Genomic DNA, 17,448 nt, shown 5'->3' with positions numbered 1-17,448 from the left:
GCAAAAAAAAGTTACAACAACAACGATGGTACTAATGAAAGAGTATACAAAAAACCAGTGATGCACAGTGCAACTGCTCACCACCCGGGACCCGACGCTCCGCCACTTCCCCCACCGAAAGTCGAGAGAGAGCAGGAGAGCCCTCCCCCCGGCCCACTCCCCATATATATACTGAGCATGATGTCACATGGTATGGAATAGCTCCTTGGCTAGTTCAGGTCAGCTGCCCCGGCTATGCCCCCCCACCTCCCAGGTTCCTGTAAAAATTAACTCTATCCCAGCTGAACCCAGGACATTATCCACCCCTTATTCTATACCATTTACATCATGCCCAGATCTTACATTTTCCAATCAACCACTACCACTTTCCTTGTCTTATATATATATATGTATATGGACCCACACACACACACACACAAATAGTATTCCCTTAGTCGATGGGCTATCCCTCCAATGTGTCCATCAATTTTATTTAGTCCATGACTTTGGGGCTCCATCTGTTGTAACACTTCTTCAGGATAAGAGAGATGGTGTGAGGTGTTGGGTTGTTGTATGCTGTCTCTGGAACTTCTGGCTGGTACATTTGATGCAACCCACACCCTTGGTCTGCAGGTCGAAGATGTTGATCTTGAGGAAATTGCTGGGCGCCAGTTCAAGTTCTATCACTGTTGTTCTTGGCTCAGTTTCAAAGTCCATCCTTCAGTCATTTGGGTAATTCTTACAGTAATACCCTTGATATGGCATATAGACACTATAGATACAATGACATACATTGGCAGGTTATTTAGCAGTTAAATATCATACAGCCTAGTTCACTGGCTATTCTCTCCCAAAATCAAATCTCCCTGAGGTACACATCGAACTTCCCCATCCTTCTGCATCACCCACCAGGTGTACCCAGGTCCTTGAGAAAAAGCAATCCCTTGGATGGGTTTGTCTCTGCTTGAGGGAGGACTAACCCAGACTGTCTTTCCTAACATACTCCTCATGCGCACTACAGGGACTTTATCCCCTTCTACAGTATGTGGAAGTCTTGGTTGGGTGGGGCCCGCCCGATTGGTGGATCCTCTAGTATTAACTAACCAGGTGGCTTTTGTTAAATGTGTATCCCAATGTTTGAAAGTTCCACCCCCCATTGCTCTCAATGTAGTTTTCAGCAGTCCATTGTATCGTTCGATTTTTCCAGAGGCTGGTGCATGATAAGGGATGTGATATACCCACTCAATGCCATGTTCTTTGGCCCAGGTGTCTATGAGGTTGTTTTGGAAGTGAGTCCCGTTGTCTGACTCGATTCTTTCTGGGGTGCCGTCTTGCCATAAAACTTTCTCTTCAAGGCCCAGGATAGTGTTCTGGGCAGTGGCGTGGGACACAGGATATGTTTCCAGCCATCCAGTGGTTGCTTCCACCATTGTAAGCACATGGCACTTGCCTTGGCGGGTTCGTGGGAGTGTGATATAGTCAATCTGCCAGGCTTCCCCATATTTATATTTCAGCCATCGCCCTCCATACCACAGGGGTTTCAGCCGCTTGGCTTGCTTAATTGCAGCACGTTTCACATTCATGGATAACCTGTGTGATAGTGTCCATGGTTAAGTCCACCCCTCGATCGCGAGCCCATCTATATGTTGCATCTCTTCCCTGATGGCCCGAGGTATCATGGGCCCACTGAGCCATAAATAGCTCACCCCTACGTTGCCAGTCCAGGTCCACCTGAGACACTTCAATCTTGGCGGCCTGATCTGCCTGCTGGTTGTTTTGATGTTCTTCAGTGGCCCGACTCTTGGGTACATGAGCATCTACGTGGCGTACTTTTACCACTAGCTTCTCTATCCGAACAGCAATATCTTGCCACAGTGCGGCAGCCCAGATGAGTTTACCTCTGCGCTGCCAATTGCTCTTCTTCCATTGCTGTAGCCACCCCCACAGGGCATTTGCCACCATCCATGAGTCAGTATAGAGATAGAGCACTGGCCACTTTTCTCTTTCAGCAATGTCTAACGCTAGCTGGATGGCTTTCACCTCTGCAAACTGACTCGATTCACCTTCTCCTTCAGCAGTTTCTGCAACTTGTCTTGCAGGACTCCATACAGCAGCCTTCCACCTCCGATGCTTTCCCACAATGCGACAGGACCCATCAGTGAACAGGGCATATTGCCTCTCATTTTCTGGCAGTTTATTATACAGCGGGGCTTCTTCAGCACACGTCACCTCCTCCTCTGGCGACATTCCAAAATCTTTGCCTTCTGGCCAGTCCATGATCACTTCCACAATTCCTGGGCGACTGGGGTTTCCTATGCGAGCCCATTGTGTGATCAGTGCAATCCACTTACTCTACGTGGCATCAGTTGCATGATGTGTAGAGGAGACCTTCCCTTTGAACATCCAGCCCAGCACTGGCAGTCGGGGTGCTAAGAGGAGCTGTGTTTCAGTACCAACCACTTCTGAGGCGGCTCGAACTCCTTCATATGCTGCCAATATCTCTTTTTCAGTTGGAGTATAGCGAGCCTCGGATCCTCAATATCCTCGACTCCAAAACCCCAGGGGTCGGCCTCGGGTCTCCCCAGGTGCTTTCTGCCAGAGGCTCCAGGTAGGGCCATTCTCCCCAGCTGCAGTGTAGAGCACATTTTTAACATCTTGTCCTGCCCGGACTGGTCCAAGGGCTACTGCATGAACAATCTCCCGCTTAATTTGTTCAAAAGCTTGTCGTTGCTCAGGCCCCCATTTAAAATCATTCTTCTTCCGGGTAACTTGGTAGAGAGGACTTACAATTTGACTGTAATTTGGAATATGCATTCTCCAAAAGCCCACAACACCTAAGAAAGCTTGTGTTTCCTTTTTATTAGTCGGTGGGGACATAGCTGCTATTTTGTTGATCACATCCATTGGGATCTGACGACGCCCGTCTTGCCATTTTACTCCTAAGAACTGGATCTCCTGTGCAGGTCCCTTGACCTTACTTTCTTTTATGGCAAAACCAGCCATCAAAAGGATTTGGATTATTTTCTTCCCTTTCTCAAAAACTTCTTCTGCCGTGTTGCCCCATACGATGATGTCATCAATGTATTGCAGGTGTTCCAGTGCTTCACCTTTTTCCAGTGCAGCCTGGATCAGTCCATGGCAAATAGTGGGGCTGTGTTTCCACCCCTGGGGCAGGCGATTCCAGGTGTACTGGACACCCCTCCAAGTAAAGGCAAACTGTGGCCTGCACTCCGCTGCCAAAGGAATGGAGAAAAATGCATTAGCAATGTCCATTGTGGCATACCACTTAGCTGCCTTTGATTCCAGTTCATATTGAAGCTCTAACATATCTGGCACAGCAGCGCTCAGCAGTGGCGTGACTTCATTCAGCCCACGATAATCTACTGTTAGTCTCCATTCCCCATTAGATTTCCGCACGGGCCATATGGGACTATTAAAGGGTGAGTGAGTCTTGCTGATCACTCCTTGACTCTCCAATTGGCAAATCAGCTTATGGATGGGGATCAGGGAATCTCGGTTGGTGCGATATTGCCGCTGGTGCACCGTCGTGGTAGCAATTGGCACCTGTTGTTCTTCAACCTTCAGCAACCCCACAACCGAAGGGTCTTGAGAGAGACCAGGCAGGGTAGACAGCTGTTCAATCTCCTCCGTCTCCAATGCAGCTATACCAAAAGCCCAACGGTACCCTTTTGGGTCCTTGAAATACCTCCTCCTGAGATAATCTATACCAAGGATGCACGGGGCCTCTGGGCCAGTTGCAATGGGGTGTTTATGCCAGTCATTCCCGGTTAGACTCATTTCAGCTTCCAATACGGTTAGCTCTTGGGATCCCCCTGTCACACCAGAGATACAGATGGGTTCTGCCCCTTTATCACTTGATGGCATTAGGGTGCATTGTGCACCTGTGTCTACTAGAGCCTTATATTCCTGTGGGTCTGATGTGCCAGGCCATCGAATCCACACTGTCCAGTAGACTCGGTTGTCCCTCTCCTCCACCTGGCTGGAGGCAGGGCCCCTCTAATCCTGGTTAGAATATTCGTTACTCACTTTTCGCACACGTGAATCAGAAGTCCCTTCAAGAGGATCAGAAATGAGATCAGCCCATCTACTGCATCTGGGGGACTGCTCACAGGAAACTGGAGCAGCAGTTTTCCAAGAAGAATCCTCTTTTCTGATTGCTTTTTCTCGCAACTCCCGTACCCGTGCATCCAGGACTGAGGTAGGTTTTCCATCCCACTTCCTCATGTCCTCTCCATGGTCACGCAGGTAAAACCACAGGTTAGCCCGTCGTGTGTACTTTCTCTCTCCTCTCTCTTGGGCAGAGGAATGCTTACTCCCAATAGCTGCGATGCGGGCCTGTACAGGTGGGGAGGAAGACATATCCACTTTGAATTGCTGGAACTCTCGGGACAATTCCTCTACAGCCGAGACACAGGCCCGTAGGGAGGAAGAGAGACTTCCTTCGTACTGCCGGAGTTGGACAGCCAATTCATCCACCGTTTGTCCATGGCCTTCTTTCCAGGACATTACTGCCAATGAGTTGGCATAGGTTGGTGGTGCACTTCGTAGAAACTTCCGCCACATGGGTTGTGTGCATTGGACTTCATCTGGGTCTATGGGTGACTGCGCATTTTCTGGATCATTATAAATCACCTCCAGCACGGCTAATTCCCTCAGGTACTGGATACCTCTCTCCATGGTGGTCCACTTGCCTTGGTGACATGTAACTTCATCCTTGAAGGGGTATCTTTCCTTTACACCTAACAGAAGTCGCCTCCAGAGGCTGAGGACTTGTGTTTTTCTCCCAATCGCCTTGTCGATGCCCCCTTCCCTAGATAGAGATCCCAACTGCTTGGCTTCCTTACCCTCTAATTCCACACTACTAGCCCCATTATCCCAGCATCGGAGCAGCCAGGTAACAATGTGCTCACCTGGGTGGCGGCTAAAATCTTTTCGCATGTCACGCAACTCACTCAGGGATAGAGATTGGGTGATTTTTTTCAGGTTCTGCCTCTTCCTCCTGTTCTCGTGATGACCCTGGTTCATCTTCATCTCTCACTGAGCGAACTGATTTCTTTGTGTGTTTCCTTTTATGTACAGGGGCGACTGATACTGGCACAGGTTGGTTCTCTGGTTTAGCTGCAGTATCTGTCACCGGGGTTGGGGTAGCCGCGCTGCCTGTTGCCGGGGTAGGGGTAGCCACGGTGCTTGTTGCCGGGGTTGGGGTAGCCACGGTGCCTGCTGTCGGGGTTGGGGTAGCCACGGTGCCTGCTGTCCTGTTTTCCATCTTTTCTCCCTTTTCTCCCTGAGGGTGCTGCCTAATATCAAGCAGTGTTTGGTAGATACTGGCCAGGGCCCAGCACAGTGCAGCGAGTTGTACGTCTTTGGAATAGCCACAGCATTTTTCTTTCAAATATTCTACCACTTCATGAGGGTTCTGTAGTTGTTCGGGAGTGAACTTCCAAGCCACTGGAGGTGAGAAGTTCTCTAGATACCTGCCCATATCCTCCCACATGCCGTGCCACCCATGAATATCCAGCTTTGGGGCAGATCTCTGGGTGGTACTCTTAAAGAGCCTTTTTGTAGCCCTAAACAAGACCTGAAACATATTCAGGAGGCATAGCACTAACAGCACACTGGCTTGTGCATCCCAAGGATATTCAAAGTTCTCAAAAGCTGTTGTAATTAGTCGGAAGGAGAAAAGGGAGGCGAACGGACAGGGGGGAGTATCCCCCCCTAACTTCCCCATGGATTGGGAGTAATTACCAATAAAATCCGATAGAAGGTGCCCAAAGTATGGAAATGATATCACTGCCTCATACAGATACCAGCTTAACCTCATGACCAGTGATGTAATCATTTCACAAGTCGACATTGCCCAGTACAGCAAAATGATAATCCCAATCACTCTCCCAGAGGTGAGAAACGTAACTACAGGCAATACATAGAGCATATAAGGACTTCCAAAACGCCACCATGTAAACAAATTAATCAACATTGTGACTAACATCTATTTATCTAATAAAAGGAATGCGTATGACAAATTTGTTTCAACATGCTCTAGCCAGATCTATCGTTATCTCAACCCCTTCGTGCCCCACGTTGGGCGCCAAAAAGGACTGTCGTGGTTTCAGCCCAGCCGGTAACAAAGGACCACGCAGCCGCTCGCTCACTCCTCCCGCCCCCCTCCGGTGGGATAGGGGGGGAGACGGAGGAGAGAAAAGAAAAAAAAACCTGGAACCTCGAGGGTTGAGATAAGGGCAGTTTACTGGGACAACGCAAAAAAAGTTACAACAACAACGACGGTACTAATGAAAGAGTATACAAAAAACCAGTGATGCACAGTGCAACTGCTCACCACCCGGGACCCGACGCTCCGCCACTTCCCCCACCGAAAGTCGAGAGAGAGCAGGAGAGCCCTCCCCCCGGCCCACTCCCCATATATATACTGGGCATGATGTCACATGGTATGGAATAGCTCCTTGGCTAGTTCAGGTCAGCTGCCCCGGCTATGCCCCCCCACCTCCAGGTTCCTGTAAAAATTAACTCTATCCCAGCTGAACCCAGGACAGGAGCCCACGGAGCAGGTTTTCTGGCAGGACTTGTGACCCCGTGGGGGACCCACGCTGGAGCAGTGTGCTCCTGAAGGACTGCACACCGTGGAAAGGACCCATGCTGGAGCAGTTCGTGAAGAACTGCAGCCCGTGGGAAGGACCCACATTGGAGAAGTTCGTGGAGGACTGTCTCCCGTGGGAGGGACCCCACGCTGGAGCAGGGGAAGAGTGTGATGAGTCCTCCCCCTGAGGAGGATGAAGCGGCAGAAAACAACGTTTGATGAACTGACCGTAAACCCCATTCCCCATCCCCCTGTGCCGCTGGGGGGATAGGTAAAGAATCTGGGAGTGAAGTTGTGCCCGGGAAGAAGGGAGGGGTGGAGGGAAGGTGTTCTGAGATTTGGTTTTCTTTCTCATTACCCTACTCTGGTTGATTTGCAATAAAGTGAGTTAATTTTCCCCAAGTTGAGTCTGTTTTGCCCGTGACGGTAAGTGGTGAGTGATCTCTCTCCTGTCCTTATCTCGACCCACAAGCTCTTTGTTATATTTTCTCTCCCCTGTCCAGTTGAGGAGGGGGAGTGATAGAATGGCTTTGGTGGGCACCTGGCAACCAGCCAGGGTCAACCCATCACAGGGTATTCTTAGGATTAGTCTGGAGGCAAAGATCACACTTTTGAGTCACCTGTCTCACCGTGGTGTATAAATTTCTAGCCACAATTTCTCTTATCAAATGATTATACAGAGCCTCTCTTCCCCAATGTCTTTTCCTATGTTCCTCCCGTATCAAATGCCATAATAAGCAAGAGGGAACGATTAGCTTTCCTTGTGGGGTATGAGCCCACCCTTCCTCATTATATGACCCTTCTAAATCTGTAATGAGCTTCTGATCTTCCTTGGTGTATTCTGGCTTACCTTCTAGGGAGATCTGCCTATCCGGAATTAAAGCCCCTTCTATATTTACCTTTGTTCTGGCCACTTGTTTTGCCTCTCTGTCCGCCAGCTCGTTCCCTTTTTCCAAATCTGAGCTCACTTTCTGGTGTGCCTTAAGATGCATAATTGCCACTTTCTTAGGGAGCTGGACAGCTTCCAGTAACTTCAGAATTTCTTCTGCGTGTTTGATATTTTTCCCTTGAGAACTCAGTAGTCCTCTCTCCTTCCAAATTGCTCCATGTGCATGTACAACTCCAAAGGCATATCTTGAGTCTGTATAAATGTTCACAACTTTGCCCTGGGCCAACTCCAGGGCACGGGTTAGAGCAATTATTTCTGCCTTCTGTGCGGAGGTGTTCATGGGCAAAGCCCCTGATTCTATTACCTCTTGGCTAGTGGTGACGGCATATCCCGCATGTCGATTACCATTTAGGACGTAACTGCTTCTGTCTGTGAACCAAGTTTCCCCGTTTTCCATGGGGCTGTCTTTCAGGTCTGGGCGACTGGCGTATGTTGCTTCAATGGTTTCCAAACAGTCATGATGTACCGGTTCTCCTGTGTTCCCGCTGAGAAAAGAAGCTGGGTTAACAATGTTAGTGACTACAATCTCCACATCATCCTGCTCTACCAATATAGCTTGATATCTCAGGAATCTTTGTGGAGAGAGCCAATGTCCACCTTTTGCTTCCAGTACTGCCTAAGGCCGGGGCCGACATCAAACCCTTTTTCAATAGCTCAAAGGCTCGTTCGGTCTCCTTGTTCCACTCAAGGTGTTTCTGCTCAGTGGCTGTCAACGCATACAGTGGTTTAACAAGCAATCCATAATTATAGATCCACAATCGGCACCACCCCGGTCATTCCCAGAAAAGGTCCGTAACTCTTTTACTGTCTGAGGTCTCCGAGTTTGGCATATTGCCTCTTTACGGGCCTGTCCCAAAGTTCTTTGTCCCGCACTAATTTCATAGCCCAGGTAATTCACTTTGCGTTGCATTACCTGTGCCGCCTTCTTGGATACCCGGTACCCCTGGAGTCCCAGGAAATTTAACAGACTCACCGTCCACGTCATACAATCTTTCTCTGTTTTGGTGGCGATCAGGATATCATCCACGTACTGCAACAGCTTCCCCTCCTCAGACGGGGCTTCCCAGGATTCTAAGTCTTTCGCAAGCTGATTGCCAAAAATGGTAGGACTATTCTTAAATCCTTGTGGCAACACCGTCCAAGTGAGCTGGGTCTTTCGACCACTTTTGGGGTTTTCCCCATTCAAATGCAAATAATTTTTGGCTGGCTTCATGGAGAGGGAGGCAAAAGAAGGCATCCTTCAAATCTAAAACAGTAAACCAAGTCAATTCAGGGTGTTAATACGGTCAACAGGGTATATGGGTTCGCCCACTACTGGGTAAAGATCTTCAGTTATCTTATTCACCGCCCGTAAGTCTTGGACCACCCGATATGACCCATCGGGCTTCCGAACAGGTAATATAGGGGTATTGAATTCAGACTCACATTCTTTTAATAATCCCAACTGCAAAAATTTTTCTATCACCAGCCGGATTCCTTCTCTGTCTTCCTTCTTTAGGGGATATTGTTTAATTCTTACTGGCTTTTGGCCTTCCTTGATCCTAACTTCAACAGGTGGAGCACTTTTCGCTCTTCCAGGTGCATCAGTAGCCATACCCCTGGGTACACTTGGTTTAAGATGTCCTCGTTAATGCTTCCTTCTAGGGGAAGGACTGGTTAGGTTAGGCTCAATATTTGAATATATTGCTGATCTTTTACCTCCAGAGTAATTTCTCCCTTGTCGAATACAATTTTTGCTCCCAATTGTTCCAACAAGTCCCTTCCCAAAAGTGCCTTTGGGGAGTTGGGGCATATATAAAATTTATGAATGCCCCACTGTTTTCCTAATTTATATTCTAAAGGTTTACAAAAATATGCCTTTGCACTTTGGCCAGTCGCTCCTTCACCATGACGTAATCATCTCCCAGAGGCATCAAAGCTTGATTCAGAACCGAGTATGTTGCTCCTGTATCTACCAAAAATTCTACCTCTTGTTGTGTTTTCCCTCGCTTAATTATAACCAATGGATCCGCTAGGGTAGATTCCCCAGGTTCCCGTCAATCTCCCTTCACATGGGCTACCATTCTTCCTGTTTGAGCCCTCTGATCCTCCTTGTTCCTTGGGCATTCTTTTTCCAATGACCAAATTTCTTACACAAAAGCACATTGATCCTTGCCCAGTCGGGGCAAGTCTCGTCTAGGCCCTCTTCCTCTTTCTTCCTGGATAACAGCCATTAATTTCTTTTGCCCTTGCCTATATCCTTCCTCTCTGTTACTAAATACTCTCCATGCTTCATCCAACAATGTTTCTAAATTCCTACCCTCTGTAGGGCGTAATTTCTGAATTTTACGCCTTATATCCCTTGTAGATTGACCCAAAACCAGGGAGTCCAATTGTTGTATTCCTACCTCTGACCCAGGATCCAGTGGTGTGCTGCGGCGCATTACATCCCTCAGTCGATCCAGGAATTCAGATGGAGACTCGGAAGGACTCTGTTTAACTGCATATAAAGCTGACCAATTTATAGTTTGGGGGATTGCCCTCTCCATTCCTTTTGTAATCCAATCCTGATACCCCTGCAATCTTTCCATATGTGCAGATCTATTAACAACCCACTTTGGGTCTTGGAGAGGGAAATATTCCTTAATGTCTCCTCCTGTAATCTTATAATGATCTTCAGCAAGGTTCCCTGCTGTTTTTAAAATCAGCTGTTTCTCTGTCTCAGTCATATATTCCAATAATAGCTGTATATCCTTCCAATCAGGGTTATGCTGTTTTACAATAAATTGGAAATGCTTAGTTACACCTATCAGATCACTCCTATAATCTTTTGCAACCTTTTTCCATTCCCCTAGGTCAGCAGTAGAAAAGGGTACTTTGATTAACATCGTCCCCCCATCCGGCCCCACCGCCTCTCGGAGAGGTGCTTGTAAAGCCGTTGAGGTAGTTTTTCTTCCTAGTATGGGAAGATACAGGGCTGTTCGGGGGGGTTGGAGTTCTATCCGAGTCTGCATCCTGTTCCTGTGATCAAGGGGGAGGCTTAAACAAATCAGTTAGATCTTGTTCTGGTACCTGATGGATTTTATTTGCCTTAGTACATCTTTGTCCAATACTACATGCCGAACAGCACCACCTCAGTTTACCTCTAAGCTCCTTGTGGTTCTCTCGCTCAACTGCGAGCACCATGGGGTCCTGTGGGGGTACCATTCCACAGTCCCTTTGCCACTCCGGATGGTTTCGGAGGGTGAAAAACATGTCTGCATACGAAGACCTCATCCATTTTCCTCCTCTCCTTAAAAACAGCATTAGTTTGTAATAGAGTATTATAATCTATTGACCCATCAAGTGGCCACTTAGCCTCACCTTCTAACTTATACAACGGCCACCATTGATTGCAGTATATTATAAGGTTCTTTTTACTTTCCGTACCTCCGGTCCCAACAATATCTTTCCAGTGGGCAATTACACAACCCAAAGGACTCTTCCTCAATACTCCTCCTTGATTGTGTTATCCCATTTTAGTACTCCTCCTAATGAGTTCTTAAGTTGATTTTGGCTTCTCCTTTAATAAGCTCCGTGGCAATCGTTTCTTACACTTCTTTATAGTCTTCCCCCAGTTTTTCTTCCCACACGTCCCAAATTTCGGGAATTAAATTTTCCCTTTCACACCAATCTCACTATTTCAGATTCTTAGTAAGCTCTTTCCAATCATAGAAGATGTGGAATTTGAGAAAACACTCAAGGCAGTCTGGGTTTCCGTCTGTTAGATGTACAGTACCACCTCCTCCCACAAGATTACACTTCAAGAAAACCCAAGCCGGATGCTAATTGCTAATTATTATATAGTCCAGTTGCAAGCCCACATACAAAACAGGGAATCACCCCTATTAAGACGTAAAGACATTCACACATTAACAAACATACATACACCTATAAATTTCAACATATCATTTCCACACACCCACACAAAATCTTTAACATAAACTTCCAAACATTCACATCATACAATCATCGCTCCAGTTGACAACCATTCAGCAGCTGCAAAAATGTACCAAGCGCAATTGCGAGGGGGTGCGCTTACCCTTCTCCTGCCTCTTATATACCAGTCATCGACAGGTCCGTCCTGGCTCCCGATACTGGGATGCAGCGGTCACCCTGGATTTGCTCGATCTACCCCCAAGATCGCTGGCGGCCGCTCTATCGGTCAGCAAATCCCCCCTTGTTTACCATACAGGGTACCCTCCTCCCATACGGGGACTCTGCTGCACGCCAGACATCTCTGCGCGATTTACCAGCTGCCCCGGCCTGTACCTTTACAGGCTCCCTTTGTGACACATACCGTTTGGTCCGCGGCTTCAGGAGGTCGTTGTCTGCTCCCGCGGTGAGCGGCTGGCAGCGGAGGCTCCTCCGAGGAAAGTGCTCGGGGCGCGCCGAGGGGCGTCCGCTCCGCAGTCGGTCCCGCAGCCGAGCAGAGAGTCTCCTGCCTGGCTCGCCAAACTGACGTGCGGAAACGGACTCCACAATCAGTGAGATTGTAAAGTAGGTATGTTTATTCAGCGCTGGGCAGCACGGGGGTAGTCCCACCAAAGTCGTGCGCACCTGACTCGGCAGTTTCCTTCAAATTTATACAGTCAAGCGTTACATATTCACAATACGCCTATACATATGCATGACCTGTCCCCGCTTCATATTAAAATTAGCTCCGAGAGGTCATTTCCATAGTCTCCTCTCAACTGCGCTTGCGCAGTGCCTCTTTATGGTGGTCGTCTGGTGGTCGCAGAGATGAAGATAGATGACTCCTCTTCGTCACCGCTAGTAACCTTTTTTCTTGCGCAGGCTCAGTGATTTCTTGGTATTCACCCAAGCCGCAAGACCAGTCTTAGCTGGCTCTTGGGGCCTGCTCCTGCTTCTTATCAGGAACTGTCTCTACCTTATTGGCTGGTTCTTAGGACCAGCTCTTCTTATCAAGGACTGTCTCTATGTCAGCTAATTTCAACAATGTAAGTGCTAAACATCATCTTTCATCCCCCTTTATTATGTCTACTAAGATTCTTTTGACTCCCCTTGTCTCAGGACGAGGGAGAGGAACTGGATTGGGGTCACCAGTGGGATTAAACCAGCCCCTGGGACCGAATCAGTGTGCATCCTGTAAACAAGAAGGACACTGGAAAGGGGAATGCCCTTTTGAGACCTACAAGGTCACAAGTGATCCCAATTTCGACCGCACAATCTCAGCAAGTTCCCCCTTTCTTGGGAAAGTTGAGTGAAAGTATCTGATGGGGACTGGAGGAGAGTCTCCCAGCAGAACCTCTGGTTACAGCTAACCTGGGAGAACAGAATATTGAATTTTAGTTGTGTATTGGCTTTGTGTGGCAAGGTTTTGGTAGCGGGGGGGGGGGGTGTGTTACAGGGGTGGCTTCTGTAAGAAGTTGCTGGAAGCTTCCCCTGTGTTCGAGAGAGAGCCAATACCAGCCAGCTCTAAGACGGACCCGCTGCCGGCCAAGGCCGAGCCAATCAGTGATAGTGGTAACGCCTCTGTGATAACATTTTTAAGAAGGAAAAAGTTGGGACAGGCAGTATACGGCAGCTGGAGAGAGGAGTGAGAACATGTAAGAGAAACAACCCTGCGGACACCAAGGTCAGTGAAGAAGGAGGGGGAGGAGATGCTCCAGGCGCCGGAGCAGAGATTCCCCTGCAGCCCGTGGTGAAGACCATGGTGAGGCAGGCTGTCCCCCTGCAGTCCATGGAGGTCCACAGTGGAGCAGATATCCACCTGCAGCCCGTGGAGGACCCCGCGCCGGAGCAGGTGGGTGCCCGAAGGAGGCTGTGACCCCGTGGGGGACCCACGCTGGAGCAGTGTGCTCCTGAAGGACTGCATGCCGTGGAAAGGACCCATGCTGGAGCAGTTCGTGAAGAACTGCAGCCCGTGGGAAGGACCCACGTTGGAGAAGTTCGTGGAGGACTGTCTCCCGTGGGTGGGACCCCACGCTGGAGCAGGGGAAGAGTGTGATGAGTCCTCCCCCTGAGGAGGATGAAGCGGTAGAAAACAACGTGTGATGAACTGACCGTAAACCCCATTCCCCGTCCCCCTGTGCCGCTGGGGGGGTTGGTAGAGAATACGGGAGTAAAGTTGTGCCCGGGAAGAAGGGAGGGGTGGAGGGAAGGTGTTCTGAGATTTGGTTTTCTTTCTCATTACCCTACTCTGGTTGATTTGCAATAAAGTGAGTTAATTTTCCCCAAGTTGAGTCTGTTTTGCCCGTGACGGTAATTGGTTGAGTGATCTCTCTCCTGTCCTTATCTCGACCCACAAGCTCTTTGTTATATTTTCTCTCCCCTGTCCAGCTGAGGAGGGGGAGTGATAGAACGGCTTTGGTGGGCACCTGGCAACTAGCCAGGGTCAACCCATCACAAGTTGACACTGGAGCCAGCTTTTCAGTTTTAAACACCTTAGAGGGGGAGTTAAGTTCTGAAGAAATTAGTGGTGGTGGCACGACAGGTGAACGAGAGACTAGACCCTTCTTTAAACCTTTGACAATGAAATTAGGAAAGCAATGGGTCACTCATCAGTTTCTGTATTTGCCAAACTCTCCTAAACCCCTGTTAGGGAGAGACCTACTTGAGAAATTGGAAGCAGAAATTAAATTTAAAAATGGAGAGATTAAAATTTTAATTCCAGAAACTAAACATATCGAAGCAGTGGCTTTGTTGTTACAGGATGGTTACCGAAAGCAGAAGATCATACCAGTCGAAATAAATAATGCTGTAATTCCAATTGTCTGGGCTGGGGAAGTTCCTGGTAAATCCAAAAGAGCAGAGCCTGTGAGAATTGATTTAAACCCAGGATCGAATCCGTTAAGAATTAAACAATACCCCCTAAAACTGGAAAGTCGGAAAGGGTTAGTACCGATAATACAGAAATTTCTAAAGTATAAATTGTTAATAGAATGTGAATCCAAATATAACACCCCAATCTTGCCTGTTAAAAGGCTAATGGAAAAGATTACAGGTTAGTTCAAGACCTCAGAGCGATAAATCAAATAGTACAAGATATTCATCTGGTAGTAGTAAATCCTTATACTTTGTTAACAACCCTAACAGAGAAACAAGAATGGTTCACAGTGTTAGACTTAAAAGATGCCTTTTTCTGTATTCCCTTGAATCCCAATAGTCAAGAGCTTTTTGCTTTCAAATGGGAAAATCCTGAGACTGGGAGAAAAACACAATATACATGGACAGTCTTGCCTCAAGGCTTTAAGAACAGCCCTACCATTTTTGGAAATCAATTGGCACGAGAATTAGAGATTTGGAAGAAAGACAATAATCAAGGAATCTTGTTGCAATATGTGGATGATCTGTTAATTGCAGCTGAGACAGAAGAACAATGCACAAAGTTAACTATTAGCCTTTTGAACTTTTTGGGAATCAGTGGATATCGAGTGTCAAAAGAAAAAGCCCAAAGAACCCAGAGAGAAGTAACTTATTTGGGTTTTGAAATCCTGAAAGGACAGAGACGATTAGGAACTGAGAGAAAGGAGGCAATTTGTCATCTCCTTGAGCCTAAGACTCTAAAAGAATTGCGAGCATTTCTGGGAATGGTTGAGTGGTGTCGCCTGTGGATTGCAAATTATGACTTGCTGGTCCGACCTTTATACAAGCAGCTCAAAACCTCAAACAATGGATTTATAGATTGGACTGATGCTGGGAAAGCTGCTTTCAAAGAACTGAAACAGGCTTAATGGAGGCACCAGCCCTAGGCCTGCCAGATCTCACAAAGACATCTGAACTCTTTACTCATGAAAGAAAAGGTATAGCTCTGGGTGTCCTGGCCCAATATCTGGGACCAAGTCGGCGAGCTGTGGCCTACTTCTCGAAGCAATTAGACAATGTGAGTCTGGGATGGCCTGGTTGTCCGAGAGCTGTTGGGGATTTCTTGGCTGAGCGAGGATGTGTGAGAAATCCAGCCTTTAGCTGGAACGAAGCATAAACATACAAAGTGCTGAAACGGACAAGGACGCTGTGTCCTTGTACGCTGGGAAAAGGAAGATAAGAAGGGCCTGACAAACAACTCCTGGATGCCAAAGAATGAGATAAGCAACCATGGGATGCCTCGTGAAGAGGCTTGAGCAGCCAATAGAAGGATGAGCCGGGAGCGTGATAGGAAAACATTAACCAGTGGTGTTTTAGCTTATGGCGCGTGGACAGCTGATGCTTAGCTTAATAAAGTATATAAGCACGCTATTTGGGCAATAAAGGGAGAACAACCTTAACCGTATCGGTGTCCAGTTCTTACTCGGCTCACGTCTCCGGGTGGCTCCTTACAACAAAGAGCCATTGCTGCAACTGTGCTACTGATCCAAGAAGCTCGCAAGTTCACCCTAGGACAAAGGATTATTGTGTATGTTCCCCATATGGTAATTACTGTGCTAGAACAGAAAATGGGGCATTGGTTATCCCCTAGTAGAATGCTGAAATACCAAGTGGTGTTGCTGGAGCAAGATGATGTTTACTTAAAAACTACCACCACCGTTAACCCTGCTGTGTTTTTAACAGCTGATCAAGTTGAAGGAGAACTGGAACATGACTGCCTGCAGACAATTGAAGAAGTCTACTCCAGCCGACCAGATCTCCGAGATGCGCCACTGGAAGAAACGGATTGGGAACTATATACCTACCGACGGAAGCAGTTTCATCTGTGAAGGAAAACGTTTATCAGGATATGCGGTAACCACTACTGAGAAGGTAATTGAATCACGAGCTTTGCCTTCGAATGTATCTGCCCAAAAGGCTGAGTTGATAGCTCTTACTTGAGCACTGGAACTAAGTCAAGGAAAGCGAGTCAACATTTGGACAGACTCAAAGTATGCTTTTGGAGTAGTACGTGCACGTGGAGCAATATGGAAAGAAAGAGGACTGTTATCTGCACAAGGAACCACCATTCAGCATACAGAACAAATACTGAAATTGTTAGAAGCCATTCAAAAACCAACAGCAGTCGCGATAATGCACTGTAAAGCACATTAGTCAGGTAGGACTGTCCCTGAAACAGGTAACCGATTGGCTGATAGAGCTGCTAAAGAGGCTGCAGAAAAAGGCATCCTAACACTAGTTCCAGAGAAAAGTGTAAATTTACCTAAAGATGCTCCAAATTATAATGAAAAAAATGAAGAATTAATTATTAAATTGCAGGCTAATAAAAACGAAACAGGATAGGCTGTAACACCGATAGGTCAAATAATAGTCCCACCCGCAATAATGAGAGAAATTGCCTGGGCTGAACATAACAAAGTACATTGGGGAACAGAAAACCTTGTTAAGCATTTACAAAAGTGTATTTTGAGTAGATATATGACAAAGATTATTCGAACAATTACAATGGGATGTGAAATTTGTATACACAATAATCCCCAAACCAGTAATAAGATTACGAAACAAGGAAATTCTCCAGGAGAATATTGGCAAATTGATTTTACAGAATTGCCCCGAAAAGAAGGATATCGATATATCCTAGTTCTAGTTGATACTTTCACTGGGTGGCCTGAGGCTTTCCCTGGTCACACCAACAAAGCAAGAGAAGTAGTTAAAGTCTGCTCAAAGAGATAATACCAGATTTGGGGTCCCTGTAGGAATGTCATCTGACAATGCCCTCATTTTGTAGCAAAGATTGTAAGACAGTTGAGCAAGGTATTGTCTATAGATGGGACTATCATACCCCATATAGACCACAAGCAGTGGAAAGTAGAAAGAATGAACTACACTCTCAAGCAACAGCTGAGTAAAATTTGTCAGGAAACGTCACTTACATGGGTTTTAAAGCATTACCCATGGCTCTATTGAGAATCAGAGTACAGCCCAAAAGGGAAAGGAAAGTTAAGTCCTTATGAAATGTTATATGGAAGGACCATATCAAGGGTCCTATGTTCCAAAT

At 47.2% G+C, this 17,448-nt stretch overlaps 1 protein-coding gene across 1 annotated transcript in view; it reads right to left on the bottom strand.

The window, feature by feature from the left end:
* LOC121232732 overlaps window positions 1–7,880 on the bottom strand; it is a 35,216-nt gene extending 27,336 nt beyond the window's left edge. The window contains exon 1 of the mRNA XM_041121135.1: window positions 7,849–7,880. Within this exon, the coding sequence (XP_040977069.1) occupies window positions 7,849–7,880 (32 nt within the window). The remainder of the gene's footprint in view (window positions 1–7,848) is intronic.
* Between the last annotated feature and the right edge of the window lie 9,568 nt (window positions 7,881–17,448).

The sequence above is a fragment of the Aquila chrysaetos genome, chromosome W, assembly GCF_900496995.4.
Source record: "Aquila chrysaetos chrysaetos chromosome W, bAquChr1.4, whole genome shotgun sequence".
Taxonomy (NCBI): Eukaryota; Metazoa; Chordata; class Aves; order Accipitriformes; family Accipitridae; genus Aquila; species Aquila chrysaetos.
Note: the sequence above shows the minus strand (reverse complement) of the source record. Positions and strands in the feature narration are given on the sequence as shown.